The 12,684-nt window shown below is 35.6% G+C and overlaps 1 protein-coding gene across 16 annotated transcripts in view; it reads left to right on the plus strand.

The window, feature by feature from the left end:
- Dys (Dystrophin) overlaps window positions 1–12,684 on the plus strand; it is a 1,073,030-nt gene that overhangs the window by 176,068 nt on the left and 884,278 nt on the right. For all 16 annotated transcript variants that reach the window (XM_083123868.1, XM_083123876.1, XM_083123873.1 and 13 more), the window contains 7 exons: window positions 2,168–2,345; window positions 3,661–3,850; window positions 4,090–4,232; window positions 8,335–8,541; window positions 9,056–9,230; window positions 10,240–10,395; window positions 11,190–11,293. In XM_083123868.1, the coding sequence (XP_082979994.1) occupies window positions 2,168–2,345; window positions 3,661–3,850; window positions 4,090–4,232; window positions 8,335–8,541; window positions 9,056–9,230; window positions 10,240–10,395; window positions 11,190–11,293 (1,153 nt within the window). The remainder of the gene's footprint in view (window positions 1–2,167; window positions 2,346–3,660; window positions 3,851–4,089; window positions 4,233–8,334; window positions 8,542–9,055; window positions 9,231–10,239; window positions 10,396–11,189; window positions 11,294–12,684) is intronic.

The raw sequence follows: 12,684 nt of genomic DNA on the forward strand, positions 1-12,684 counted from the left end.
TTATTATTTTCATTGTGTGTATGTATATACAGGGTGTTTCAAAAAGAATGACCTGATTTTAAAACATTATATTTAGTGATGAAAACAAATTACAAAAATGAAACAAAGTGCAAAATACTCACAAAATACTCAAAAAGTTTTAGCAATGTTATTACAAGTGCTCTATGTGTCTTCCATCAGCTGCACGGACAACATCAAGTTGATAGATAAATTCATCCCATACTTTTTGCAAGTCAACTCTTGTACTGTAGTCCCTGTTGCTGGTATCCTGGGTTTGAGTATGTCTAGGTCACAAGCTAACAGTGGAATAAAAACATGTTCCTTCACGTATCCTCACAAGAAGTTGCAAGGGGTCATGTCTGGAGATCTTGGAGGCCAAGAGTATAGGGCATTGTCTCAGCATATCAAGATAACTCACTCCCGTCACTGTGTTTTCCTCAAAAGAGAATGGGCCATAAATCTTGGTGTGAGAAGTTGCACAAAAAAATGTTTACTTTTGGTGAATCTCTCTCATGCTCTACAATTGTGTGAGGATTCTGTAGCCCCCATATCTGTACGTTATGACAGTTAACTTTACCGCTTACGTGAAATGTAGCTTCATCACTAAAATTCAGCTGTGGTAAAAATCTGTCGTCTTCCATGTCTACTAAGAGAGCATTGCTAAACTCTGCATGTTTCCTTTAATCACCAACTCGAAGAGCTTGGACTAGTTGTAATCAGTATGGTTTATAGAATAAACGTTGCCTTAACACATGCCAGACAGTTGTATGAGGAAAGTTCTCTGCTGGCACGGCGAGTATACTTTCGTGGACTTCGCTCAAACGTTTGCACACTTTCATCAGAAGTGTAAGGTCGACCTGGACTTTTACCCTTGCACAAACATCCTGTTTCTTCAAACTGGTGATACCAACGACGAATGTTCTTTGGCAAAGGCGGATCAATCCCAAAACGCTGACGAAAAGCACGCTGGACTGAAATCATCGACTGTCTTGCTAAACTGCAGAACACAAAAAGCCTTTTGTTGAGTGGTTGCCATCTTGCAACAGATTGAGGTTATGGACAGGTTCAATGTGGGGAGTGGCATCTAGCGGAGATTCTCTAAAATTGTAGGCCACGCCCATTCGAGCAACACAACTTTCATTCACGGGATGTCCATCGTTCCATAATTGTAACGTTTTACAATCAGGTCATTCTTTTTGAAACATGGCGTATATATGTATATTATTTACACAGCGTTATTTTGTAAATGAAACATCATGCAGCAGTATTTTCAGATATAAACTATAAAAGTATGAAAAATATATAAAAGAATATAAAAACAAACTCAAATCACACTTTTCAAAATAAAAAAAAAAATGTCTTGTGACAGCTTCGTACAGTTACTACTTGTGAATGACTTGCTAACTTGGCATTCCTTTAATCTTTTATACTAATAATAACCCATGGTGCAACGAAGGGCCTATCTATTGACTGCTTGTCTCACTTCAACATGTTTCAGCAGAGGTGGTAGATCATCCAACAAGTTATGGGGGTGATGTGTGGTCAGCATGATGAACTCCTAGTTGTTGTTGTAGGCTTTCTATGACCGGCACTACATTTAATAACTATTCTATTGATTGATCTATTTGAAAGATATTGAAAGATCGTATCTATGATAAGAAATATGCAGATGACACAATGGTATTCTAATGCTTCTTTCCTTAAATAATAAATAGGTTGTGACACAAGAAGGGATCTGCGGTGGTCCAGTCAATAGGGCATCTGACTGCCATACAGGAGAACCATGTGTGATTCCCAGTATGGGTTATTTTAAGATAGATGGATTTTTCCAACTATGTCCCTGAATGTAGTGGCTCTAGGTTCCTGGTGGGGAGGAATGAACGCAGCATGGTGTAGATTACATCACCTCCACAAATGGCCAAGTTGTGAACTAGAAGTGCCCTACATCTCACAATATGCCTCCACAGCATAGGGGATACATTTACTTTTTTTCTGTTACAGAAATACTGTATCTCACAAAATAAAGTTGTAGCATATTAAAATCCCTATGATAGAATAGACACTAAACTAACTCATATCATGCACACATATTTTTAATTTGCACTCAAGACATAAACTGTGTTGGTGCAAATGCAATGTTTTGCAAATTTTTCCTTCCTTTTTTCAGGTTAGCAGAAAGGCAAACAGAATATTGTAATGCTGTTGATAAATCTCCACCAAAGAAGTACTTAGAGGCAATGGAAGCTTTGATGAAGTGGGTCCATAATGTTGAAGGTGTTCTTTTGTCAGAGCATGCAGTTGTGGCAGATATTGCAGTTATGGAGGATCAGTTGCAGAAATTCAAGGTAAGCATATGCTTTAATTGCAAAAATGATTTGGTGCACTGGAACTCCTGTATTTTGTGGTAATTTGGAAACAGCCTATGTGAAGAAGGTAAAATAAAAGTATTTTTTTTTCTTGGGGGGGGGGGACTGCACAGAGTATTAGTACTCTAGCAGTAATGCTGCTATTTAATAATAACCCATGGCTCGACAGCCCTGGAAGGGCCTTGGCCTATCTTCCTACTGCCAGTGTCTCCCTCCCACAAGCCTACCAAAAGGTGTGGAGATCTTCAACCAGTAATGGGGTGACGTAGGGTCAGCATGTCAAACCCGTTATAGGAGAATCCTGAGACTGGGTTACGCTACTCACTCGTAGCTCCCCAATTTCCTCATGGTGGTGGGTTGCCACCCATCCTATACACAGGCCGAGAACCCAGAGAGAGTGAATCCAGGCAGACTCGAACCCATGCCGTTCCGCAGTCGAAGCCCAAAGTACAGCATCTTAGACCACACGGCCATGGAGGAGGACAATGCTGCTATTTAGTAATTTTATTTATGAATATAAAGGTATAATCGCCAACCTCCATGGCAGAGTGGTTAGCACAGTGTGCTATGATGCCAGGGGTCCCTGGTTCGAATCCCAGACTGGGCATGGATGTTCTTTGTGTGAGTGTCCCTTCACCACTTTCATCATATCATCACTCATCCCCATCATCCCGATTAGCCAAAAGTGGTATAAAAACGATGCTAACCAACAAAAATCAAATCAAAAGGTATAATTCAGATACCCTGATATTATGAAGTAAATGTCCATTTGCACTTTCATTTTGTAAAGCAAGCCTATCAGAATACAAAAACTGTAATGATGGATTGATCCATATTACATTTTTTAACAATACTGATAAAGTATCAATGTAAAATTTACTGATGTAGATAACTGATATTCAATTCACTGCTATTAAAATTGTAAATCCTCATTAAGGAACATTGGCTTCCTTAATTAATGTAGGTAAGGAAGTGACTGCATTGGCTTTTGCTTTGAAAAAGAAACTACATATTTAGACATTTACTGTACTAAATTGAGGCAAATGAATCATATCAATAAAAGTAATAAAAATGGCACAATTTGCACTAAATTAGAAGCTGTTTGCTGATACATGTTGATATAAGTTTACCAATAATCCAGTAGACTGATATTCCTATATGGGCCAATATTGAGAGGGTATTGATTAATCTGTCCCATTATTACGATTGTGTAGTAATATTCCTTTCTACTTCTTCAAATATGTTCCCATTTGGACAATATCACTTGCTGAAGTTTATTTTTGCTGTATTATAGGAACTGCAACGAACTATTGAGGAACAACAGAGCAGTTTCAATTATGTCAACGCAACAGGACAGGATTTGATTCAGCGAGCTGGTACTGAAACTCAGAGCCAAAGATTGCGAGAAGAACTTCAAGAATTAAACACCAGATGGAGTGATATACCAGTTATTTTGGAAGAGCGACAGAAGAAATTGCTGAAAGGTAAAAGAATCAATCAATATTCATTCTTTCAAATAAGGAAAATGGCTTATCATTTTTAGCTTAGTTGGTAAATCTCCAGTAATGTGAAGATGTGAATTGTTAAATATTTGTTATTTTTATAAGTTTTCCATTACATTTTCTTTTACTTCTGGTAACTGAAGATCTGTATTTATAAACAAAATTAGTAATTTTCTGAACTCATGTTACACAATTGTCCTTCAATTATTTTTTTCTTTCAGATATTGCAACTCTTCGGCAGTTCAGTGAAGAAATTGATGGGTTGAATTCATGGCTAAGAGAAGTTGAAGTGTTCCTACAAGCTGAAGATGATGTTCCTCTTGGAGATTTAGAAACCTTGGAAGCCCAGCTTGAGCAGTCCAATGTAATTTCTAGAAGTTTTTGTTTACTTAGCAACATAAAAAGTCCATAATTCTCTTTACATTCTGTTAGGCAGTTGTTACTAGAAAATATACAAGAATCAATTTACTACATCAATACTCGAATATTAACTTAACAGTGCAACAGAGTTGTATAATAAAATTGCTACAAGTTGCAATTATGTTTGTAATTGAATGGATAAGAAGTTTGATACAGACACCTCTAACCAATGAGATACATACTAACGTAACAATTTACCAATTCAGTATAATCCTGATAATTCAAGATGGACTATCTTGAATTACAAAAAAACTCTTGACTAACCAAGGGAAAATCTGAAGTGAAAGAAAAGACAATATAACATAAAACTACATTCATGTTCATGTTAGGGGGAATAAAAAAATGCAGTTGATAATTAGAAGATGTATGTGAGTACTAAGAAGATTTCCGTGAAACTTACTTGTAAATGTTGTATTAATTTCGGTGGCCTCTGTCCCATCCAATTGGGAAACTCGATGCTTCACTGTTGGGTTGACTTCTGGTGCCTGTTGTTTCCTCGCTTACCACTAGGGGCGCTGGTGTAACCAGTTCATCTGCTGCGTGTGATAGGTTTGAGTTGTTGCAAATGCGGGAGCCAAACATGATGTGCCTAACCACTGTCGATATTCAGGTTGTGCGGAAAGTGCATAATTGCGTGCGTCTCTTTAATTTTTGTGTCAATCATTGTGTGTGCTGTATGCCTAACGGAAACTTTTTGGATCCTTTGTTTGTTAAACTTGAGGTGCTTTGCTAGTCCGGTAGTTGGTTGGGATTTTTTTGCATCGGGTAAGTGCTGTTGTATACATTTGTTGATGGATCTGCCAACGTAATGCGAGTTGCACTCTCACTGGGCATCAAATACTCCTGGGTTGTCAAGTGGTGAAAGGAAAGAACTCTTGTGTTTGCTTAGGGCACTGGCTATTTTGTTCTCTGGTTTGTGTGCGACTTTGATGTCATACTGTTTCAGGGTCTTGGCTAGGTGGTTGGATGTAGTCTGGTGCCAAGGTAAGGCAATCCATTTTGTTTTATTACTGCTGGCTGGGTGGTGTTGGTTGTCTCACCTGCATTTCAGCTTTGTTACACAATGTAGAGAGTTGATGTACTGTGTACCCATTTTGAAGTCCTATGTCTGTAACCATGGTAACTTCTTCCTTCAAATCCTCTTCACTTGAGCAGTGCGAGAAAACTCTTCGATAGAAGTTAAGCCATACATTAACTTTATGTTTGGGTGGGTGGTTGGCAAGGGAGTGAATATATTGGTTCTCTGCTCCTGGTTTTCTGTAGTCCGTGGTGGTGAATTTGTTGCCCCTCCTTTTGATGGTTAGATCTAGGAAGTTGATAATGCCTTGGTTTTCCCGCTCTGTTTTGAATTTCAACCTGGGGTGATTGTTGCTAAGATTTTTCATAAGTAGATCTATTTTCTTTTTGTAAAAGACAATGAATATCTGCCATATCGTATGTAAGTGAGGAAGCAACAGGAACTGGAAGTAACGCAACAGTGAAGCATCAAGTTTCCCAAGTGGATGGTGGCAGAGGCCACAGAAATTAATAGAACATTTAGAAGTAAGTTCGCGGAAATCTTTTTAGTACTCACTTACGTCTTCTGAAGAACTACAGTTTATACAAATGGGATAATTAGTATTATTATTATGAATATTGCTTTGCTTTCTGTTTATAAACCTACTTATCTGAGCACATATTAGAGGGAAACTTTTTTTCCCTCAGATTATACAGAAAACACATTATTGAGACTTGAATTATTGAGACACTACTGATATAAAAGTTTAGTCATAATAATGGAAAAATGTCAAATATTCCCTCACAATATGAAAGATAGATTCATTCTTTAATCAACATGAGCAGCCAGATAGTATTGATTGAATGCATTAAATGGTGTACACTTTTAGAAGGAACGTGAGTTCAGCCAATATGCAACCAGTGCTATTGCGCTGTTGCCAAACTAACTGCTAGCGGAAGGGAAAGAGAGAGAATTTGCTGTGTTCAATATTCAACTATTTTTTTTTTATATAATGCATGCACAGTATATATGAGTACTAAAATAATGTAGTGAATATTTCCAAAAAAGATTATAATATCATATCACTGCAGCATATAAGAACTCAAACTGACTCAGACTCGCAATGTTGGAGAACACCCACGACAATGAAGGGTCATTGTGTATATTGAGATGAATTTAACACCTATTGTTTTATAAAGACACAAGATCTCGGCTATCAACACAGTGGCAACAAAAAAAAATACAGACAGAAGGAAAATGAAAAGGTCATTATGTGCATGTTGAGATGTGTTGTTTTCCAGTGTTTCTTCGAGAAACTATAACTCCAGCTGTAGGCGACGGAAATTTATGGGATTTGGACAGTCAGGTTCAAAATGTCTTGCCTCATCTTACAATAAACCTTAAAGTGGTGTGTTTTATGAAAACTTCTTGCACAAGAAAAATACAGAACACGGCGTTTAACTTGCATGCCACAGTTCCCTAATTGTACAACGTTGCTCTCCTGCCATTGGCTGGTTGCCACAGACACGTTCTGCCTGGCCCCACCCAAATATCGCTTCTAAAATCATATGGCATATAATAAAACAGAGTACCTTCTTAGAAATGCACTGAAGAACTGTATGCATAAAGTTTTCATTTATAATTGAAAAGTAATATCAAACTAACAGTATTTTGGAAATAGCCACAAGTTATTTACAGAAGTATACAAGTAATACAATTATAGCAAATAGATCATTATCAGGCAGGTCATTTTCAACTGATAAGCACTGCCAAATGTTGGTTGTAAGCATGGTTTTATACAAGGCACTTGACTATGAATGTAGGTAATGGGTCAATTAATTTTAAAAATATTTCTTAGTTTGTAAATGGCTTGAGCAACTTGCATGTACTTGAGAAGGTCACTGAGTGCTCTGTGTGGTGCAAGCTACCCACCTGCACATAACACCTCAAAGTCAGAAAACAGCAGAGCAGGAGTGGGTGTGTCAGGTGTGTCTAGAGCTAACAATTACTGTGGGGTGCCTCCTTCACATGGAACTGCCACCTGTTTCTTCTGCCATGATTCTGGGTTGCAATGTATCTGAAAAACCTGGAAATCAGGGAAAAGTCAGGGAATTTTGCAGATCATTTGGAATTTACACACATTTTGGAGTCTCCAAGAGAAAAAGTTGCAAAATGAACAATTGGTTCATCATTTCTGCTTCCAGATTTGGTTTTTGTGATTCCACTCCCCAAAAGGATTCAGTTCAGAATCTTGTTCCGCTTAATCTTATGATTCTCAGTCTTGTACAAAATTATAGTTCCTTCAAATTTTGGTTCTACATAGATTCGTAGAAAGTGAATATAGTGTCGTAGAAAATGCTGCTTTTTTTTGGTTTACTCTTATGAGCACACAGCATCTGGAGAAATTTTTGTTGCATATAGAAATTGTGTAGCAAATCTGCTAGAAAGTGACAAATATTGTATGGTTTTTTGACCATTATATTGTTGATGAAATTTATCTGTTGTTTTTAGATTGTGGGAATGTGTTATGGTGAAATAATGTACCTCTGTTACCTTAGCCTGAAGGCTAGATGCAAGTGATTATAGATGCCAATTGTAATTTTACATTATACTTTGAATTTTCACATATTTTTGTAAATGCAGAATGAAATTTACTTTACAAAAAGTGGTGAAAGTGATTATTCGTAATAAATATAGTACTAGTACCTGTATATTTAATTGAAAAACACAAGGTTCAAAAGAAAGAATCATGATGATAAACATGTCTGGAAAAAAATATATTTTTGGACTTGAAAACCTGGAGGTGTCGGGGAATTTCATAATGGAAAATTGTACAACCCTGTGATTACAATGCCACACTGCACTGTTACTCATGAATCATGTGACAAAATGTTTTCCACTTCATTCTGCCCCTCTTACAGAGATACAGTACCACTGCTCACTCTGTGTCCACGCAAGAGCACTCTTCCACAAATGTGGCAGGTTGACCAGGCTTGGTTTGTGATAATGGTTCTGATGCTGAATACTTTTATATATGTTCTATCTGTAGGCTTTACAAGAGGACATCGAGACTCTGAAGCCTAATGTAAACAGTATTGATGCTACTGGTCAGAGGTTGCTTGAAAATGCTGAACCTACCTTTGCGTCATCTCTGGGAAAACAGCTGGCAGAGTTATCTGGGAAATGGAAAATGACAGTGGACCACGCAAAGCAGCAAAACATTAAACTGAGAGAAGCGCTTGCAAAGACAAAACAGGTAACGTTATTATATCATATTCGTGTTTTAATTGTGTATCTGCAATATAATGACACAACCATATGATGTGCTAGACTTGATAAAAACATTGTTACTCATGATGGATGAGGTAAACGTGGCTTTAATATTGCATACACAAAGTTTCATGTTTCTGCGTTGTGAATTGGATATTTTTTTTTATTATTATTATTAATTTCAAAGGACCACTGCCTTCATTAACTGATGATGCGGCATCTGAGATGGAGATGGTAGTGCATCGCTGCTTTGCTTGTTCACGGGTGGTGGTAAGGTAAAGGTAAAGATCCCTGTGCATATAGCACCGTGCCATGAAGGCACATTTAGGGGATGTGGAGGTGAGGCCTCACATATTCTCAATCTTGGCAATTTTGGAGGTGATGGGATCAGAACCATGATCCTTTACCCCCCAGGGTTGGCCCAGAGCTTCTGCCATGATTCTGTCTTAGAGTGTGCAACCATTGTTGAATAGATAATAACTATGTTATTTCATTTGTAGGTTTTTCAATCGCTTGAAGAATTTACACAGTGGCTGGAAAATCTCGAACCTGAGGTGCCGACATGTGTCTCTATTAAGTCCTCTGCTGAGTTATTTCAAATTAAAGGAAAGTTCCAAGTGCTTAAGGATAGAGTGGATAGAAGAACTGAAGATTTTAGAAACCTCAATGAGTCTGGTACGTAAGTTCAAGATATACATTGTGCAATATTGTGCTTTCTGAAGATCTCAGAATGCACAAGTACACTGTTTTGCAATCTGTTACTTTGCTTTAGGGAGTCAAAAACAATCTCTTACATTAAATATTACAAAATGATCACTCATGTTTTATGCCTCTACTATAATTGAAAAGATTATAAAGTTAGATTATTGAAAATTAATAAGCCCTAGGCCTTTTTTGTTAACCAAGTATATAATTTCAAATGTGAGTCATCTTTCTATGTTAATTAATAAATTAATAGTTGACCCATAAGAAGAAATACATTTGTAAGTGAAATATTGTTGTCTTTCACACCAATAACCTAATTTAATGTGACAATATATTATTAAATATCAGTAGAATCACCTACTTCATTGCTTCTACATCTAATCTATTTATGTATGTGGGTAACTATACAGAGTCATCAGTAATAGTTGCCGACCTCTGTGGCAGAGTGGTTAGCACCGTATGCTACAACACCATGAGTCCCAGTTTTGGCATGGCTGATTTTTGTAAGTGTCCCTTCATCAATTTCATCATGTCATCACTTATCATCTTTGGAAGAGTGGCAGAAAACCAAAGTAAAAGAAACTACATCAGTCAGTCAGTTATCAGTAATAGTAAAGTTTCACTTATATTAGTGAGCTGAGATGAAAATGTTTCGAAGATCCTATATTGTCTTTGGAGTTGATTTCATTTCACTTCATGGAGAAAGTCTAATAGAACCAATAACCAGAATCACTGTGACAACGATTCTGGTTATTGGTGCTTCTAGATTTCCTCCATGAAGTGAGGTGAAATCAACTTGAAAGAAGATGTAGGATCTTCAAAACATTGTTTTCCTTCATCTCAGCTGACTAATGTAAGTGAAATTCCACTATTATTATAAACAAGTGAGCTATTCTCACTTATTGCAAGAATTATACAGAGTCGTAAACAAACAATTTTCACTGTAATAAACAGCCTAAATATATTCTTTGAATTTTAGGAAATGACCTGTTGTTAAGCTGTGAAGGCAGTGCTGCTCAAGAACTAGCAAGAAGATTCACCCAGTTGAATGCAAAATGGAATGAAGTTACTAATGTCATATATGACAAGTATAAAATCCTTAAGGATGCATCACATCAATATGGTGAATTCAAGGGTAAGTTTCTTGTGTGGTAGTTTATTTTATGTGTAAGTGTAGAAATATGTGAAGTTATATTGAATTTCAAGTACTAATTGTATTCTGAGTTGTAATGCTATGTCAGTGTTTTAGAGCGACTAATTATATACTTAGAAAAAAAGTTTCAAGTTGAACCTTTGATTTTAATTTCCATTAGTATATGAGCAATTCCATAGGTAACAGACTGACACTTTAGAAACATTTTTATTTATTATATTTTATTTCTATGTATATGATTCATGAAATATATAATGAAAAAAATATAACCCAGGAAATTTACAAGTAGATGCTTTTCTTCTTCATTAGCAGATTTTAGAGGTTTTAGATACATATATTTGGAATCTAAATATTTTCTCCTTTTAAACAATGTGCAGCACATTACTCTTCACAGATATATAATTTGGATCATCAGAGGTGATATTTTTCTGTAATTTCCCATGTACAGATTAGCAAATATGAGAACAATATACATTTTGAAATATGTTTGACTTTTTGGTCAATTTACACCATGTTAAAGTTAACTTCTTATGTACTCAACTTGAAAAATATTTTCATTTAAATTACTGAATGTCAGATGATTTAATTGTATGTAAGGATTATAATTTAATGTAAATACAGCTAGAACTAGTGTAAACTGCTACAATATTTGAAGCTTTATTTTTTAAAATATAATTTTCTCTGTTATATGCACACACAGTTAAATGTATTATGCAAAATTGGACAATAATTTATATTTTCTTACTGATTTTTCTGAATTTTCTTCTGTTTTACAGCACTAGTGGCTCAGGAAACTCAGTGGTTGGACAGACTAGAGAAACGTCTTCGAAAGTCTCCCAAATCTGCAGCAGATGCCGAAGAAATTTCAGATGAACTTGATGTAAGATTTTTCTTTACTCTATAATTTTTTAGGTTTTTGAAAAGTTTGACATTAAAGAATAAGATAGGATTATAAAGTTTATTTTGTTTTTTTTTTTCTTTTTTTTATGAATGTGACAGTTGGAAATTTAAATTTGGTTGAGAAAGTATTCCAAAACAAATGAATAGAGGCACATATTTTTGGTAAATAAAAAAGCAAAATTTTGGTACAAAAACAGTCAATTTCGGGTTCAAAAGCGGAAATAAAACAAAATTTTGGTGTTATAGCAGTGAATAATCACATCAAAAGTGACATTTTGGTTTTAAAATTGTGAATATAATCCTAAATTTGATTTAAAAACTGCACTTACTATACAAAAAAACTTACCCCTTCTAATAGCACATTTATGTAGTTACCAGAATATTAAGTTATTCCTGTGTAATGGGGTCCATTTTTGCTTCTCAAATATTTACAGCAGAATTAATCAATTTTCCGTGAATTGCATAACTAACAGGATACTCCAGAAAATGTCACGTCTGTATATAAACGGTATATTTCGTGTTTAAGAGTATATTTCGCATTTTGCAGTTCATTTCACATTATTTCGTGACAAAACAGGGTAGGAAAATGCACCTTACACCTTTCAGAAACATGAAAAATGAATATTACTTGACATTATTTCATATTTTGTGTTTTCGTCATAAACGAAATTTGCATGCCTCTACAAATGAAGAATAATCTATATGCATTAAATGCAATAAACATACATTTTTAAAGAAATCATGTTAGAAATACAGGGTGGGGGTGGGGGAAAGGCTCTGTATTTGTGTGCATGATGTTCTTGTTTTCAAAGCACCAAGGCACCAGGATCTGGGGATGGGGTGCCAAGCATTTACTTAGCCTTATACATTGTGACAGCTTATTATTATTATTTACTTTTTTGCAATTAGGTTATACTTATGTTTACTTTTTCTCTCCTTGTAATCAAGGGGTCCCGGTTTTGATACTCGGTGGAGGCACAAGTGGTTCGAATCCCACTTTAAACTGTAGGTCCAGTCCCGATTAGCCTTACTGTGCATAAAGTGGACTTAAAACAACAAATCAACCAACCAACTTTATTGACTTTTCGTCTTTGTAGTTTTTTCTTATATTAAAAGTATAATGTTCATACTTAACAAATGTATCGTAACATTGCATAAGCAATTTACCGAATATTAGAACTACAGCATAACAAATCAAAGTAATTTGTAAGAAATTTATATAGGCAACTTAGAACTGCTTGTAATTGCTTTAAAAATATTTTAGAATTTCAAAAGTGGTAGTTAAATTACACAATTTCTGACTGTTACATTACACTTTGTACATGTCAATTGCCACTAAAAATTGAGGAGCAGGTTGCTTTATTGCAATAT

The sequence above is a fragment of the Lepisma saccharinum genome, chromosome 6 (genome assembly GCF_977018435.1).
Source record: "Lepisma saccharinum chromosome 6, izLepSacc3.1, whole genome shotgun sequence".
NCBI lineage: Eukaryota > Metazoa > Arthropoda > Insecta > Zygentoma > Lepismatidae > Lepisma > Lepisma saccharinum.